The sequence below is a fragment of the Pinus tabuliformis genome, chromosome X, assembly GCF_031772625.1.
Source record: "Pinus tabuliformis cultivar Carrire ecotype Pingquan chromosome X, CPIR1, whole genome shotgun sequence".
Classification (NCBI taxonomy): domain Eukaryota; kingdom Viridiplantae; phylum Streptophyta; class Pinopsida; order Pinales; family Pinaceae; genus Pinus; species Pinus tabuliformis.
The window spans coordinates 866,043,394-866,061,710 of NC_142308.1; the positions used below are offsets into that span (position 1 = coordinate 866,043,394).

The 18,317-nt window shown below is 37.7% G+C and overlaps 1 protein-coding gene across 1 annotated transcript in view; it reads left to right on the forward strand.

The window, feature by feature from the left end:
* Positions 1–707: 707 nt before the first annotated feature.
* Positions 708–18,317, forward strand: part of LOC149142449 (tetraspanin-18-like) — a 40,493-nt gene continuing 22,883 nt past the window's right edge. Inside the window, exons 1-4 of the mRNA XM_089449987.1 lie at positions 708–1,138; positions 3,702–3,801; positions 3,965–4,039; positions 4,166–4,270. Of these exons, the coding sequence (XP_089306113.1) occupies positions 897–1,138; positions 3,702–3,801; positions 3,965–4,039; positions 4,166–4,270 (522 nt within the window). The 5' untranslated portion in view covers positions 708–896. The remainder of the gene's footprint in view (positions 1,139–3,701; positions 3,802–3,964; positions 4,040–4,165; positions 4,271–18,317) is intronic.

Consider the following 18,317-nt stretch of genomic DNA (forward strand, 5'->3'; position numbering starts at 1 on the left):
GAATTCTACCGCTAAAAGAATTCGAACTCAGAACAAGCTGGCGGAGGTTCTTTAAGTTTCCGATCTCGGCAGGCACGGTGCCCCCCATGCTCGTTCCGGATAAAATAAATCGCCGGAGGCCAGTAAGCATCCCTAATTCCGGCGTAAGAAAACCTTGCAGTGCGTGATTGTCCTGGAAAATAAGCTCCTCGACTCCTCCTCCAGCGAGAGCCGCCTGTCCTTCAATGAATCTATAGAGTTGGAAATAGGCCTTGCCTTAGAAATAGGTTTTAGATTAATTGAGGACAGTGGCGGCGGCTCCTGTTCCCTGTTCGTTGTCAGAGCTCGGGGAGGTGCAAACAAAGGATCTACTGGGAAATCAAAAGAGTCGATAATCTTTACCATACCATGTATGACCATCATACATGGCAACGTCACAGCCACCTCCAAAAAGTCACAGTATACCATACTCCTTTTAAAAGTAGGGTCTCAACAGAGTCGATAATCTTTACCATACCATGTATGACCATCATACATGGCAACGTCACAGCCACCTCCAAAATGTCATGGTATACCATACTCCTTTTAAAAGTATGGTCTCAAAAGAATCGATAATCTTTACCATACCATGTATGACCATCATACATGGCAACGTCACAGCCACCTTTAAAAAGTCACAGTATACCATACTCCTTTTAAAAGTATGGTCTCAGATCTATGGACATAGAGCAGTTATCTCTTGGGCTTCTTCCCGTAGAAGCTAAAGCTCTTAAAATACCTTTACCTGCCTCTGTGTGTATAGAGAAATTATCTCTTGGGCTTCTTCCCGTAGAAGCTAAAGCTCTTAAAATACCTTTACCTGTCTCTGTGTGTAGCCATCATCTAGCTGTGTCACTGTGTGTAGCCATCAACCAACCATGTGTCTGTGCATATGCAGTGCATGCAAACTGTCCATATCCCTTGTGTTGTTGATATGGAAGATCATCAACTCACTGTTTGGCTTAGCGGTGATTTTTCACTCCATATGGTTGTTGATCTCCTGGTTCCTTCACGTTCTGCCCCCCACCCCACCTCATGTTTTCCCTGCACCCAACAATGGCAACTACTTGCTGGTTTCTGTGGAACAAACGGCCACATCTGATAAATGGACTGGACCATGGTGAGTCTTTGTCAGTTTAAACATGAACAGTAGATATATATAGATGGGTTTATTTTGGATGCTTGATTTCAGAAATCTCAGTACTTGTTGGAAGAAAACACCTGTTTTGTATTATATAAAACAGTAAATATGCACATTTACATATTAACATCATATACCAGAAAAATCAGCCTAATATCTGGCTGATCAGGATAATAACTATATGCCACTTTTAACAACATCCCCCAATCCATAATATTGACCAAATATGTGTCTCTGAATTACCCAGAAAGTGCTCATTTTCTAACATTGTCTTCTAAAATTATCTCCATGTACAGAAATCATCAATGTATCTTTGTTTACATATAAACTATATACAAAAAGTAGAGCAAAAAGTATGTTAGAAAATACTTATCTGTATTGTTTTGATGCTCAGGAGACAAATTTGTGAAGTGCTCTACCCAGGCATGAGGATACTCCCTGCTTCTACCATCCTTGTCATCATTTTTATCTGAATGTGCATTCCATCTAGTGTATCCAGTAGCCCCTTCTTTGATATCATGTCTGCATTTTTGTTGTAGTCTCGTGTTGTAGGGTGGAATCTTGGAGTGTAGTCCATAAACTTTCTATTGACTTAACCAACCTTGAAGTGAGTTCTGTTGTATATTGTTTTTTCCCATGATATGGTCAATAATACATCAATCTCCATAGATATGCATTTGTGGGATATCCATGAATTTAGTGAACCATATTAACTCCCACAAAGCAATAGCTTCTGCTTTCATACTCAATCCCTCTCCAGTGTATCCAGAACTCTTGGTCTTCAGAATATTTTATCCAAATACCACATCCCATACCAGTGTATTCAGAATTCTTGGTCTTCAGAATATTTTATCCAAATACCACATCCGCATCTCCTTCCTTGTGAAGCCCCATCAAAAAATCATGTTGGGTATGTATTACCCAGAGCCATCCCCTTGTCTTCCTTATTTTTCTGCAAAGTTCCATTTTCCTGACCAAAATTGATCCATCCATCTATGTAGTCACAAATCATAAATTCTCTCCACTTTTTACTTCCAAAGATAAATTGATTGAGCCATTTCCAAATTTCCCAGCATTGTGTACTCCACCATTTTAAACAGTGAATTATGGTATTGAATTGGATATATGAAATCTTCATAATATTAGTAAAATGCTTCCAAATACTAATAGAACTTGGGCATTGTAGAAATAGATGTCTGTTATTCTTCCTTCATTCCTACATAGGTAGGATATCCTTTTATAAATTGTCCCATGTAAAGTTTTTATTGTACCATGTCAGCCACATTATAAGAAGATTTGTATGCCAGAATTTATAGAACCAACACCTAAGAGATCTATAGTTTATACAAATATTAAAGTAGCAGTCCACTACTTCTATCTCCCCCTCTATCTCCTCCACTTTTTTTTTTCGGTCCATGTAATCTGGTCTCCCCTACGGTGGGTTCCAGACAAAGATGCCTTTGCTATTGAGGTAGTTTATTAACTATGCTAAAACAGGTGATTCAGTGTTCGTACCTAGGATACTATCTTTCCCCAATATAATCCTGTGTGCAGTGCCGAAAAGCCAGTAAATTATTTTATTATTTTATTTTGTTGAAACTGCACCAGATCTTCGATCATTTTTTATTTCCAATAAATCCCTGTCTCATCCCGCAAATAAAATCCTTTTTCTTCCTTATTCTTAAGATATTTGAAGCTAATTATCTTACCCCATATGCCTTCACTGAAAACACCCCTCCATAACAATTTAACCAACCGCGCCCAGCCAAGACTTCTAACATTTATAACTCCCATCCTCCAAGATTTTTCGGTCTGGCAATCTTCTCCAATTTGACGAGATGGTATTTGAAACTTTTTCCAGCCCCAAAAATGCAGTTTTTACACTGGTTATATTTATCTAGGTTTCAAATTTCAAAATATTTTTATAAATGGACTGGACCTTCGTAAGTATTTTTCAGTTTAAATATTAAAAGTGGTGATATAGATGGTTTGGTTTTCAGTTTAAATATTAACAGTGGTTATATAGATGGTTTGGTTTTCAGTTTAAATATTAACAGTGGTTATATAGATGGTTTGGTTTTCAGTTTAAATATTAACAGTGGTTATATAGATGGTTTGGTTTGGATGGTTAATTTCAGAAGTATAAGAAATCTTCTTAGCACTGGTTAGGTTGGATTGGCTCGGCTCTTGGGAAACAGCGTTTTTCTCTGTATTTTTTTTAATAATGTTTATAGTCATTTTTATTTTTCTGATAGATTTTGAAATATTTTGGAAAATATATTTTTTTATATATTTTTGCTATACATGTTTTTTTTTTTTTTTCAGATTTTAAAATATTTTAACAAACAAAACAAAATCACTAAGCTCATATTCATTAAATTTCCCAAATATTTAGAAATCTACACTAAAATTGCCTTCTACGCTATACAATTCTGTCTCTCAATTATTATGGAAGAAAAGCAATATGACCTGCTTTTAGTGAATCTCAGTTTTTCTCTAAACTGGTATAAAATTGATACCGTTGGATTGAATTAAACTGCAGGTGCATTTATGGACTTTTGGTGATTGGCGTTATCGGCTGTAGCATTACTCTGCTCATTCACATCGCAACTAAGAATACAAGCAGCCATTGTACTGTATATGTATCCTGATTTGCCATGTCTGTTGTTATAATATAAGTACATGTATCTTAGTGAGTGTAGGGTTTAACAGTTATTCCCAATTAGAAATCCAAAAAGTCATGTATGAATCTTTCAAGTGACAGATAGCTATTATTAGACAATATTAGTCCTTAACTCGCTACAGGTGGTAGCCATAATTCTGATTATTCTGGAAACACTTATGGTTGTGGAGATATTGTTTGATCATCGCTGGAAAAAGGTAAGGCTTTCCTTCTGATTGTATCAGAGAGGGAACTTGATTTCAACTAAATTTTGTTTGGAAAGATTGCAAAATTGGGAATGAAAGATATGTTGGACTTATTTTGCGTACTGGGTGTTGTAACAGGAAATTCCGACTAACGCAGGCACCGTGTTTGAAGGCGCAAGACAATCCACCGAACACAATGTCAAAATTTGCAGGTGGTTTGGGTTAGGATGGGTGGCCATGCAGGTATTCTTTTTACCATAACAATGGATCATTAAATCAGTGGATAACCTTATACATTTCTTTTACCATAACATTAATAACAAATGTTAAGCACCAATTTATTATCTTTTCTGGTTTATTTATTTATGATGTTATATGAAATAAAAATATATAGATTTAGATTTAATAATGTGAAAATATTGTCTTAGATACAATTATGAAATTAAGGATTTCTAAATTATTTTTCCATTTCAAAGTTAAAGTTGTATGTTTGCTTTTCAAAGTTAAAGTTGTATGTTTGCTACTTTTACTTTGTTGTAACTTTAAGTCACATAATTTCAAAGTTAAAGTTGTATGTTTGCTACTTTTACTTTGTTGTGACTTTAAGTCACATAAATTAAATGACAGATAAAATAGCACATAAATATTTTAAATTTTTTTTGGTTGGTTTATCAGAGTTCTCAAATCATTGTATGAGTAATTGTGGTTTGAGCACTGGCAGACCCAAGGGCATCTAAGCCATTAAAATCAAGTTATTATTATACAAATTCCAAATTATTATTTTAATTTATTTATTTTTAATTAGATTTTGTTAAACTAATAACAATAATAATAATAATAATAATAAGAATTTTTAATGTATGATTTTTTATCTATTTGTTGAGTAAATTTAATAAATTTCATGAATATGAATCATCTTTTATATATATACTAGATTCAATTAAAAATTTATATTAACAGGATTTGAAAATAATTTAAATTTATTTATTATTACTTTATAAGTTTATTAGATAATTTATTCAAATTGCAATATAAATTTAACACAACTACAAATCCTTTATTTATTTTTTTATCATTTTTTTATAATTTTCAATATTTAAAAATTATTTAAAATTTTCTTAGATTATTATTGAATTTGAAAATAATTTTGATTATTATTATTAGATTATTTTTAATATTTAAAAATTTCTCAAATTATTATTATTGAATTTGAAAATAATCATAACATTTTGTTTTGAATATGTTGAAATTTCATATTTATGTTATAGTAATTGTTTAAGTGAAATTTTAATCTTATAAGTGAAATTTTACATTTTGAGTTTTAATGACTTAAAGTTTTATTTTTTGTTTTTAAGTTAAACCTTAAATATAAAAAATTATGAGTTTTATTGTAAAGTTGTTTTATAATATGTAATATTAAGTTTTAGTTGGGTTGGTTTCAAGTTCAAATTTCATAGGGAATGGTTAAGGATGGATGTCACTTTTGATTGAATTAAATTATCCCAAGGGGTTTCCTTGGAGAGTTGAACTTTTTATATTAAATTTTTTGGGATAACTCATTAAAATGGAATATTAGTTTATGTTAAGAGTAGTTAAGGCTCTTCATAAAAAGATATAGATTGTATAGGAAATTGTATTTGTTTGGTAGTATTTGATGGGATGTAGGGGATATGGTGTTGAGATTTATTTGGATGTTTCACTTTACCTAGTCAATTTGTTTTCTTGACTATATATGCTATTAAAAAAATGGTTTTGTTGTGCTCTTGGTTGTTCTTCTCCTTCTCACTAAGGGTTTCAATGCCATAGAATAATGTGCATGAACACCTTCCTACACCACTCTATGCTTTCTCTCACTTAAGGTCTCAATATTGGGGCATAATGTGTAGGAGTGCCTTCCTACACCATCATAAGTATTTGAAGGAATATCTGGGCTAGAATGAGAGTACCCTCACTTATTTTAAAGTTATTTGTATTGGATTGTCACACTAGAACAACTTTATGCAATGGATCTTCAATTGGGTTTACTGCAGACAAAAATGGTACATGAAAACAATCCCTACGAGTGATTTATGTTTACTTTATAAGTTGTGAAAAGGAAATTCTTAGGGACTACCAAAAATAATGTTTATTAACCCAAATAGAGGAGTGCCTTAATCATGATTCCATATTCACAAGGCATATTGTTACAAAATCAACAAACATCAACTCATTACTCTCATTTAATGCAAAAATAATCAAATTGGCAAGACAAGCATAGATGCTTACATTCATTCAACATCAAATATAAGACAAATATGGAAGAAATCATGCATGATTTGTTCAAATTTTATGATTTCACCATTGCAATATTCCTTGATCTTCATTACACAATAAAATCAATAACTTTTGAATTGGAATGATTATACTAGATGGGGACTATAAAAACTTAATCTTTGGCCCTTTATTGCATCTTTCCAAAATCTAAAGCTTGCAAAGATGCTTACATAGGGGATGCCAGATGAATGGAAAGAGTATAGAATCAATATGAAAAAGCCTTCTAATAGGGGTTCAATAAAATTATACAAAAATGTTAGGGTTTATTTCTCAAAAATTTAGCAACCTAGTAGTATAGAATTTGTTGGACCTATTGTCATTGTTGAGTACTCTTCTCTCTCTTAGGCTTAACCTGAAATTAAGGACCATCACTCTCTTCTAATCTTTCAAAAGTAGGGACACATGTGAGAGGATAATCGAAAATGGTTGCTTTGTTACTTTGGCTTCTTTATCACTTAGAAGAACTTCTCCTTTTATTTTCAAAATGTGGTTTGTCTTGTGATAAGAAAAAAATTATGAGTATCTACGAAGGTCTCTATTGTTGATGTGACATCTAAGCAAGTGGGGAGATTTCTTGATGTAGACCTTGCTCAAAATCATTTATCTCATAATCATATGCAACGTAAAGTAGTTGACATTATTCTCATTGACTATATTGTTGCCTTTAAGGATTTTGACAGACTTGTCCAAATTAGCTTTATTGGTGTAATCAATTGTACTTGGGGATATAACAAGGAGTGTAATGATGGTTGAGGTGGAAATCACAAGGTGGAATAGATTGTTGTTTGACACATTTGTTAGTCCACCCACTATTGTCTTTAATAACCCCTTGTACTTGTCTAGAGAGTGGATTCTTAATTTTATCATCCCATAGGCATGCAAGACCATGATTAGTCATAATGTCCAAGTTAGTTATGAAGTTTCCAATGTGTTTATTTGGTGTAAGGATTGTCTATCAGTAATCTACTAACTCAATTTTTTTTTGGCATAGGTATCAACGACCATAGGGAGAAACATTCAAGTCCTAACTCCTAAAAATTCCAATGTTGAAGCTAAGATTTTATTGAGGAATTGGTTGAAAGTATTTGCCACCATATCTCTAAGCTCCCATTTCTTTCTTGTTTCATCCAAATAATTTATTACATGCCTACGGAACATGGCTTTTGATTTTGAGAACACCATCAACTACATAACCATAAACTATGATTTTAATGGTTTTCATTATAGTTAGCAATTTATCATATGCTAATGTCTCTTTGTCCCTTATTCTCTAAGTATACCTTTCTTCTATTAATGGTACCACTTGCTTCTTTTCCTTGTGCCATTTCTTTTGATCCTCTTTCATCTTTCAACCTTTTTTTAGATCGTCTTTCCTTAGTTAGGTTTTGGGCATTGGTGGCTTACAACAAGTTATCATTATTCTTTTTTCTTCATTCCAACCTTTTTATTTGAGGAGTTGTTCAATCTTTTGTTGGAGATCTATTGCATTGCCATCTACAATCCCTTGAGCCAAGGAACTATATGTTAAAAATATGCAACTACGATCGAATTCCACTTTGGACTACTCATTTGATGGAGATGATGATGGCATTTAGTTCCTCTTTTCGAGAGGACCAAAATCAACCTAAAGATCACCTTGTTTAGATAAGAAAAAGTTGGTTTTTGATTTTGTGCACTTACTGTAGGAATTTACAGGGTAAGTTCCACAGAAGAATACCAAAAGGACACCGCTCACAACCAGATCTCAAATCAATACACCAGTATTTTTCACGTGGTTAAAACCCTCAGAGTGCAAGGAGGGAAACAGTCCACGGCCTGTCCCAACGTGGGTACAGACAATTTATTAATCAAAGAATGAAAATTTACATAAGCTTCTCTCATGCACGGATTACCCGAACAATGACCCTCCATGCGCTTTAAATAGAACTCATGGACCAATCGGGTGTCAAGCCACGGATCAAGTGTCGGTAATACCGAGGTGAGAGTGAACCGTCGGATCACTACATATCGTGACCGTCGGATTGTAAGTTACAAAATGTACAACGGTAAAGAAACACACTTTACCTAACTCTAACCTAACTCTATACTAGACCAAGTTGAACTTAACTATATCCTATGTGTCGGAATATCCTAACATCCCCCCTTAAGAACAACTTGGGATAGGATTGAAGGATTTACAAATATGACACAATAGGAGAAGGAAGGAGGCACTAGAGCCTATCCCCCCTTAGTGACAACTTCCTGAACTCCAAGCATATATCGAAGTTTAGTGAACTTCGCCTCTGTGAGAGCCTTTGTGAAGATGTCTGCAACCTGATCATCCGTTGGACAATATTGCACTTCAAGAACATGGTCAAGAATGAGCTTTCTGATGAAGTGCATGTGTAGTTCAATGTGTTTGCTGCGCTGATGCTGGACTGGATCTTTGCATAGCTGAATGGCACTTTGATTATCACACCAAAGTGTGGTTGGATGCTGCTGCTCAAAGCCAAACTCTGATAGGATCTGACGAAGCCACAAGGCTTCCTTACTAGCTTCCACGGCACCACGATACTCTGCTTCTGCTGACGAAAGAGAAATGGCAGCCTGTTTCTTACAAGCCCATGTAATAGGTCCTGAACCAAGAGTGAAGACATAACCGGCAGTAGACTTCCGATCATCAAGGTCACCAGCCCAATCAGAATCAGTGAAACCAACTAACAGAGGAGCTGCTTTGGCACTGTAATGAATCCCAAACTGTATTGTACCTCGAACATAACGAAGTATTCTTTTAGCTGCTTTCCAATGACTTTCACGGGGTTTTTGCATAAAACGAGCAACAAGGCCAACAACAAAGGAAAGATCAGGACGAGTATGGGTTAAATACAAGAGTTTTCCGACAAGTTGACGGTATAAGGTAGCATCAACTTCAGGAGAAGTACAAGAGACTGAAAGTTTGACTCCAGACTGAAAGGGAGAAGGGGCTGGCTTACAGTCTTCCATGTGAAAATGACGAAGAATATCACAAGCATACTTGGACTGGGAAAGGAAAATACCCTCTTGGGATTGCAAGACTTGAAGACCGAGAAAATAGTGTAAGTGTCCTAAGTCTGTCATTTCAAATTTCTTTTTAAGGCTGGACTTCACATGGTTTATAAGGTTGGGATCACTACCAGTAAGAATAAGATCATCAACATAAAGAACAAGGATGATGAGAGAGTTGCCCACTTTCTTGGTGTAGACAGTATTGTCAGAATGACACCTAGAAAAGCCAGATTCTAAAAGAAAGCTATCCATTTTGGCATACCAAGCTCGAGGAGCTTGCTTGAGGCCATAAAGGGATTTCTTAAGGCGACAAACGAGGCTGGAGTCTGTTTGTATGAAGCCAATGGGTTGTTCCATATAGATTTCTTCCTGCAAGTCCCCATGCAAGAAGGCAGATTTAACATCCATTTGATGTACTTCCCATTTTAAAGAGGCAGCAAGGGAAAGAACAAGGCGGATAGAGTTCATTTTGGCAACTGGAGAGAAGGTTTCAGTGTAGTCAATGCCTTCAACCTGTGAAAAGCCCTTAGCAACTAGACGAGCTTTATGTTTGTTAACTTTCCCATCTGGTCCATACTTGGTTCTGTAAACCCATTTGCATCTAACAAGTTTGCGTCCCTTTGGTAGAGGAACAAGATCCCATGTATCATTTGTCATCAATGAATGATATTCTTCATTCATAGCTGTTTCCCAATGTGGATGGCCTGAAGCTTCTGCAAAAGTGTCAGGATCATGATTCACTGGAGCTTGAGCCAGTAAAGAAGAGGCTCTTTCAAACTGAGAACGTGTACGTCGCTGATCTGTAGGATCACCGGCAAGATCACCTGCTGCATCCCGAGTAGCACGGACCCATCTTGGAAGTTGAGGATCCTGAGAAGGTGGGGAAGGATTATCATCCTCGCTTTCATCATCAGAAGAAGAAATGTTCTCAAAGATAGAAGAGATGGGAAGAGGTGGCACATCCGCCGGACTAGGCTCGCAGGCCGATTTATTTTCATCAAATTTTACATCTCTTCTAATGATAACATTTTTGGACTTAAATGGAATAAGTCTATAGCCTTTTACATCTTCAGAATATCCAACAAAAGTGCATTTCTCACTCTTAGGTTCTAAGGCTTTATGCTTTTCATCTGGAATATGGGCCCATGCTTCACTTCCAAACACACGAAAGTGACTTACATCTGGTTTAATGGAACTCCAAGCTTCTTCTGGAGTGATATTCTCTAGAACCTTAGTAGGAGTGCGATTGATTATATAATTTGCACAATTAATTGCTTCGGCCCAAAAACTAAGACTGAGTCCTTTAGATTGCAGCATACAATTAGCCATTTCCTTTAAAGTGCGATTTTTCCTTTCAGCTACACCATTTTGTTGTGGAGTGTATGGAACAGTATGTTGCATTTGAATGCCATTTTCGGTGCAAAAGGTGATGAATGCATTTTTAACATATTCTCCACCATTATCAGTTCTTAGCTTAAGAATTTGATGTCCAGATTGTTTTTCAACGAATGCTTTGAAGGCCAAAAAGGTGGTAAATACTTCGCTCTTGAGTTTTAAGAAGTATACCCAAGTGCGTCTAGAGAAATCATCAATGAAAGTTAAGAAGTACTTGCAGCCAGAGAATGAAGCAACAGGAAGAGGACCACATAAATCACTGTGCACAAGCTGTAAAGGGGCTGAGGCGTGCCAAGAGGCACGTTTGTCAAAACTGTCCCGATGATGTTTTCCGAGTACACATCCGGAACAAACACCATCTTTGCAAGATACCATAGGAAGACCTGTCACCATGTTTTCTTTACAGAGATGCTGAAGGGAGCGATAGTTTAAGTGACCATACCGCTCATGCCAAAGTTTGCTCACTTCATCATTATGAGCAACAAATACTGAGGGAAGATGGGATGACCCAAAGTTGTGAAACTTATACAACCTTTTGGAATCATCAGCAAGACCAGTAGCTAGAATCTGTTTAGGATCTTTTAGATCCTTGATTACAACATCATGAGGTGAAAATTCAACGATTTTACCTTCACCTGAATGAGTTATCTGATAGACAGATAGAAGGTTGCAGGATAAGTTTGGAACACATAATACATCATTGAACTGACCATTGTCTAGATGAACAGTTCCAGTCCCTACAACATTAAGAGATCTATCATCACCAACATATATATTTTTGGTGTTACAATCATTTAAAGAAGAAAACATGGCTTGGTTTTTGGCCATGTGACAAGAGGCTCCAGAATCAATGAGCCACTCATGAGAATGAGAAGAAGAAGAAGATACATTTAATGCATAACTAGACTGAGATGATTGACGATGACATGCAGAAAATGCCGTTCCGGAAGTTGAAGTTGAAGTAGGCTCCAGATGGATGTTATGTTTCTTCATTGCGGCTTCCAAGGCTTCCATCTTCTTAAAGCATTTAGATTCTAAGTGGCCATCTCGATTACAAAAGTTACAATGTCTTTCAGTCTTCTTCCATTTGTTTTTATTGGGCTTATCATATTGCTGAAATGATCTTTCATCTTGAGGCTGAGTTGGTTTAGGACCATTCCTTTGAGGATAAGACTTCTTAGGATTCTTTGAATTTGGATACTGCTGGGCGGCTAACGCTTTTGTGGAAGAGTTTCCAAGATTAAGAAGACCAAGGTGTAAGAGTTTTTCTTGTTCTCTTATTAAGGAATCACAAAAGGAGTCAAAGGAAGGGGGCTTGTAGTCTTTGCCTTGACAAATGAAAGCTTCCCTGGTAGAATGGAAAGTGGAAACAAATACAGAGTAGGCTGGCCCTAACTTAGTGAGGATGGAATAAATAAGGTTACCATCATCTTTCTTAACTTTAACACCTTCCAAGAGATATCTAAGGTTCTTGAATTTTGACAAGAAATCTTCAATGCAAGAAAAATTATTAGGATCCAAAGTAAGCAGCTCATTTTCAAGTTGATGGGATCTAATTTCATTTTTAATCCCAAAAACTTTAGCAAGTTTTTCTAATGCTTCATGAGGAGTTTCAATTTCTGCAATGTGGAATCTAAGATCAGGAGAAACAGACATTCCTATCAAGCCACGTGCTTGATCTTGTCGATTTTCCCATTTTTCGGCCTTGTCTTCATCTTTGGGTTTCTTCTCTTGGTCTGTGGCTATTCTGAAGAGACCTTTACTTCTAAGTAAATCTCCCATGTAGGCGACCCATTGGAAGTAGTTAGTGCTGTCAAGAATGACTTGGCATGGACTTTCCATTTTTGAAAAACAACTGAAGCTGAAGATGCTGAAAGTGAGTGGTCCAATGGATAGATCTCGAAAAAATAGGCGGTTTTAAAAAAAACGGCTCTGAAAAAGGCTTCCGGATGAAGAAGTTATGGCTTTTTGAAAAAAAAATTGTTGACGTTGCCGGCAAAGTGCGCGAATGTGCGGGAATGAAAAAATCCGCCCCCACAAAATGGAGACTTGAACCCAAGACCTCTACTCTCTTAAAAGGTCTTTGAACCAATTGATCTATACAAAAGATTTGAGAGAGAGAGAGAGAGAGAGAGAGAGAGAGAGAGAGAGGGGGGGGGGGGGCCTCGATTTGCGTGCTTGCCTTGGGAAGACTCTTTTCCCCTACAAAACACAAAACACAAAACCCAACACGAATATCCAAAGAAAAACGAACCTTACGGCTCGAAGTTAGCTTTAGCCAAAAAACTAGAAATTTTTAAAAAAAATCTCAAAGTTAGCTTTTAGCCGAAAAACTAAATATTTTCCTCAATGTTTCTGATTTTCCGAGATCACACTAAGGTGCAGGGAAAAGAGCATACGCATGAGAAAAATCCTTTCTTTCTGTTTCTGATTTGCCCAGATCGCACAGAGTCGCAGGGCAAAGAGCATACGCAGAAATGAAAGGTATAGATCCGGGAAAAAAAAAGGCTAAATAAACCGAAACCGAAATAAGCAGAGAGAAAATGACAGTAAACTGCAAAAAAAAAACACTGTATACCTCCCGATCTGAAAAATGACGCAGCTAGGGCTACCGGAAACCTTTTCGCGTGAAACGAAAGGGGTTCCTCACTGAAACAGATGCTCCGAATGCAACAGAGCAGTCCTCTCGGCCCGAAAGCAGTCAGAAACAGCAGATCTAGGAAACGACAGCCGCATGCAGTTCTACCGGCTTCAGATTTGGATCACCAACGGACGCGGCCCTCAAATAGCTCTGATACCATGTAGGAATTTACAGGGTAAGTTCCACAGAAGAATACCAAAAGGACACCGCTCACAACCAGATCTCAAATCAATACACCAGTATTTTTCACGTGGTTAAAACCCTCAGAGTGCAAGGAGGGAAACAGTCCACGGCCTGTCCCAACGTGGGTACAGACAATTTATTAATCAAAGAATGAAAATTTACATAAGCTTCTCTCATGCACGGATTACCCGAACAATGACCCTCCATGCGCTTTAAATAGAACTCATGGACCAATCGGGTGTCAAGCCACGGATCAAGTGTCGGTAATACCGAGGTGAGAGTGAACCGTCGGATCACTACATATCGTGACCGTCGGATTGTAAGTTACAAAATGTACAACGGTAAAGAAACACACTTTACCTAACTCTAACCTAACTCTATACTAGACCAAGTTGAACTTAACTATATCCTATGTGTCGGAATATCCTAACACTTACTCATGGATATTGGATCAGGTCGGCTTCACTCTCATGCACACTTAAATAGGCCGGCCTCAACATCAAATGGACATTGTTGGACACCCCTTACAAACCTATATATACAACTCACCTAGAAGCTCATTTGGACATCATCACATTCAAGCATCTTCTTTTCTTCTATCTGATTTGGTTTGACACATTGGCAAAGGAAAAGGTCTTACAAGGGTCCGAAGTCACATATCTAAAGTTCACACAAAATTAGGGTTTCTGTTCTGGACACACAGACAACACAGGGAAATCTCATCCACAGACGCACGCACGCTAAGGCCAAGATAGAGTCGAGGGAGCTATAGAGGCACACACACTAACCTGAAGGGAGCGTTCAGGGGTTTGACTACAATTGACCATCATCTGAAGTTTTTTGACGCTGTCTGAAGTCTGAATCAAGTTGTCTCTGATATATTTTACCACTATAAATTGGTTTCTAAAGTTGTTGGGTTATATTACTGATCATATTGTATTGGGCTCATTGTACTCTTTGTTGAACTTTTTATGACAACCTAATAAAAGAAGGATTTCAAAGGGTTTTCCCACTAGAGGGGTTTTTCCCTGGTCTTTGACCAAATTTGGTGTCTCTTGTTGATGTGCTGATTGTCTTCTTTGTCGTTGCATATATTGTTTTGTCTTTAATTACTATCGATGAATGGAAAGACTAATTGTAATTGGAAATATTATTAATTGAAGTTTGGAATTGGGCTAAAGTAATTGATACAACATAGAACAATCTAAAAATTAACACTATAAGTGTTGGCATTTCTTAATTTCTCTCTTGTAGCCTCATACTTTAGGGACCTAATCCTTTCATAGGCCTCATATAGTTGCAAGGACAAATTAGTTGTCTTGATTTGATCATATTCTATGGTTGATCTTGTTTAATTCATGTTTTTTTTTTCCATTTATGGTAGCATTCTCACTTTTCAAGAAATTGACTACATTAATCAACTTGTCTCTCTTCCACGCTAGAATGAATCAAAGGTAAAATTAGGGATTTTTGAGAATATATCCCAAAGGATTGCAACTATTCTATATCTTGTTATTCTCAACCTTAGGATTTTATTTTGGCATACAAAAATTAGTTTTGGGTCATTGGATTCATTTCTTCTTGAAATCTTTTTGGGTAAGAAACTCACATATTTGCTGTACAAGACACGTTGGATATTTTTTCTATCAAATATCATCCTTAGTAGTTATGTTAATTATTTTGAATTTGACTTGAGAAACCCTCGCCTTGAGGCCCCATTTTTGAATATGGATTTCAGACCAAGGTTCTAGGATAGTGTTGTAGTGGCTACAACCACCCTCCAAAATTTTTTCCTTAGCCTATTTTGGAGCCTTCCTACCAATATTTCACAACACCTTGTCTTGCTTCGTCAAGTACTCAAGCTTCAGTGTTTTCCATGCACACAGGCAACCTGTCGATCACAACTTGATCCATTTCCCTCACAGGTTGTCCACCTGAACTTGGTCCAACTGTAGGCTGGGCAACATCCCCAAGAAAATTGTGCATTTCTGGAGGGAAACCAGCCTTCCCTCTAGAAATTGTGCAAACATGTCTGGCAGCATGTTGGGCTCCAAGATTGCGCAATCTTCCAGTCAACAATCCCAACAGGAATTGTGCAATTTTCCCCAACAGGGCTGCTCAGCCCAGAATTTGCCAAATCTAGGCAGCAGTCAGCTGCTCTTAGAAATTGCGCAAACCTCCTGGGCAGTCAGCCCAACTCCCAGCAAGAAATGCACATTTTTCTCAAGCAGTTGAGCAGTTCAGTTGACCAATTCCACCCAGGACCAAGGAAACTTGACTTGCATGCATGCATGACTTTCTTTTCCTAGAAGAGCAAAAGGAAACATGCAAAAGGCATCCCATGATTCAAGGAGTTATTTTTAGCAGCCAGGGGTTACATGCAAAGTTGTTTTAGAAACTTCCCTCCAAGTGTTGCTTTTTCCTAGATTCGTGGCATGCGCATCATCATCTTAAACTTATTTATTCGACGCATCAGAGCTCATTATTTCAAATTGATCTTGGAGCTTTGACATCCCACAACACATCCAAGACTCTTCGACACATCCAGCTTAGCTATTCACAGGTAAGTGGCCTCAACTTGTCTTTTTTAGCATTTCTGTTGCTTTTTGTGTATTCGCTTGTGTGAGTGTTGTTTTCTTGATTTCTTTGAATGCTTGCTGTCATTTACATGTATACTAGCATGTCCTAGCTCTATTGTAGTTTTCGTTGCTATCTCACTGTTGTCGCATGCATGAAACTATTTTTCATGAACATTTGTCGAACCGGTGAATCGCCTCACCCACATGCATGTTGATTTGTTTGCTGAATCTTTCATTCATGTTTTGCATGCACTGTTAATCACTTCTACTTTCACTTAGTGTCGCCATGTATTCACTGTCTTATTTTCTTTCAGTTGCCCGTCAGCGAGTTGGGCCAACCTTGGCCTAGACTCTGACTTCATTGAGGCTGCATTGCGCAATTTGGGGAAGGAAAGCTTTTCCTTCCTCTCTATAAATGTGCATTTCTGTCTAGCACTGGCCTCCAAGACTATTTTGTGCATTTCTGGAGGACAATGACAGCTGGCCCAGGAGGGCTTGCAGTCCTTCCCAGCTAGAATTGCGCATTGCGCAATCCCAGCAGCCAACAACCGGTCTAGATTGTACATTGTGCAGATCTAGTAGCCAGTTCTGCCTCCTAGAAAACCCAAACTGCCTTTTGTGCAGTTTTGGTAGCGAGTCACCCAGCCTCCTAGAAGAAATTGCACAATCTTGCCCAACCGTTTCCCAAGTATGTGATGTGTCATTCCCCGGAATTTGCTTTGTTTTCACTGACAGATTTCTTGCCATGCATGTTGCTTGTCTCTAGATCTTTCAGGTGTTCATATGTCTCAATGGCTTCCAAGAGAACAAGATCTCAGGACATTGATGGAAATGTAGCTGGAGCAGCAGTTGAGCAAGTGTCCTCTAGTCTGTCGATCTATGAAGATACAAAGTTGTATCTAGACAAGGACATCAAACTGAAGTGGCAAGGTCAATGAAACATTTGCAGGCACTTTTGGGGAACACCTCAAAGACTGTCAAGTGTACATGAACATTCACAAGTCCGGCTTGTACCAGATTGCATGCAGATATCCCGTGTTCCCATGCGCGGACATGATACACTAGATCGTCTCTCACACTGATCCTGAGACGATGACCTTGAGAAGTGTCAGTGGGATGAAGCTTGTGACCTTTTGGGAACATGATTATGATGAGATGTATCAGATGTCAGAGCTCATGACTGTCATGAAGACTCCATTCAATGTACCCAACAGTAGTGCTAACTCCAGAGACATTATGAAGGATTGGGTAAAGGATCTAACTCGTTTGAGGATGACACCCAACAGATATATAGAACAAAGATACCGAGGAAGTCATACCAATACTTGAACATATTCACTTGTCGACTGTATGGCCAAGCAAGCACATAAACCTTCCCACAGAGTTCGGTGGCTGCACTGGACCAATTGGCTAGAGAAGGAAAACCATGTAACTGGTCTGGCATACTGGCTCATCAGCTGAAGGAACAAGTCATGAAGGCTCGACAGTCACCCGAAGGTATGCATGCAGAGATTTACATGTCTGCCTACATCTTAGATGCATTCTGTGCCTGACAGGAGTTCCCAGGCTTGGAGTGGGCATGGTCACCGACGGAGACTGCTGTGAACACATATTTCAAGTTATTGTCTGAATGCAGCTTCAAAGGAGTAATCACATGACTGTCCGATCATTTTGTCACCCCTCTGTACAAGATGATATTCGAGCAAGATCTACTGTGCATGTCAAAGGAAGCAATGGAGGCATTGATAGGCATTGCAGATTGGTATGCCTCACCGTCTGACACTTTCATCCAAATGGTTAGTGCGGAGAAGCCTCTGCATGTTTTGCCAAAATTTTCCTTGGACGTACTTGTCATGCAGGAAGTAGCATATCACATCTCGACATGATTGATAGTTAGACTGCAACGGAAGAAGAAGGCACCTTGGCCTGCTCTTTTGTTTTGGATTGGGTTATATGAGATTCAAAGTATTAAGAAAGCAGATGTTGAAGTAGTCGAAGTAGAACTAATGAAGAAGTACCCATTCGACCTCTGAAGCTACAACCTGTATGACCCACATTGTATTGTGAAGGATCACTGCACGAGAGTTTAGTTCTACTGGATCCATGGGGCATTTCATTGGGTCGAGGAGGACTCATGCATGTATTACTATAGTTC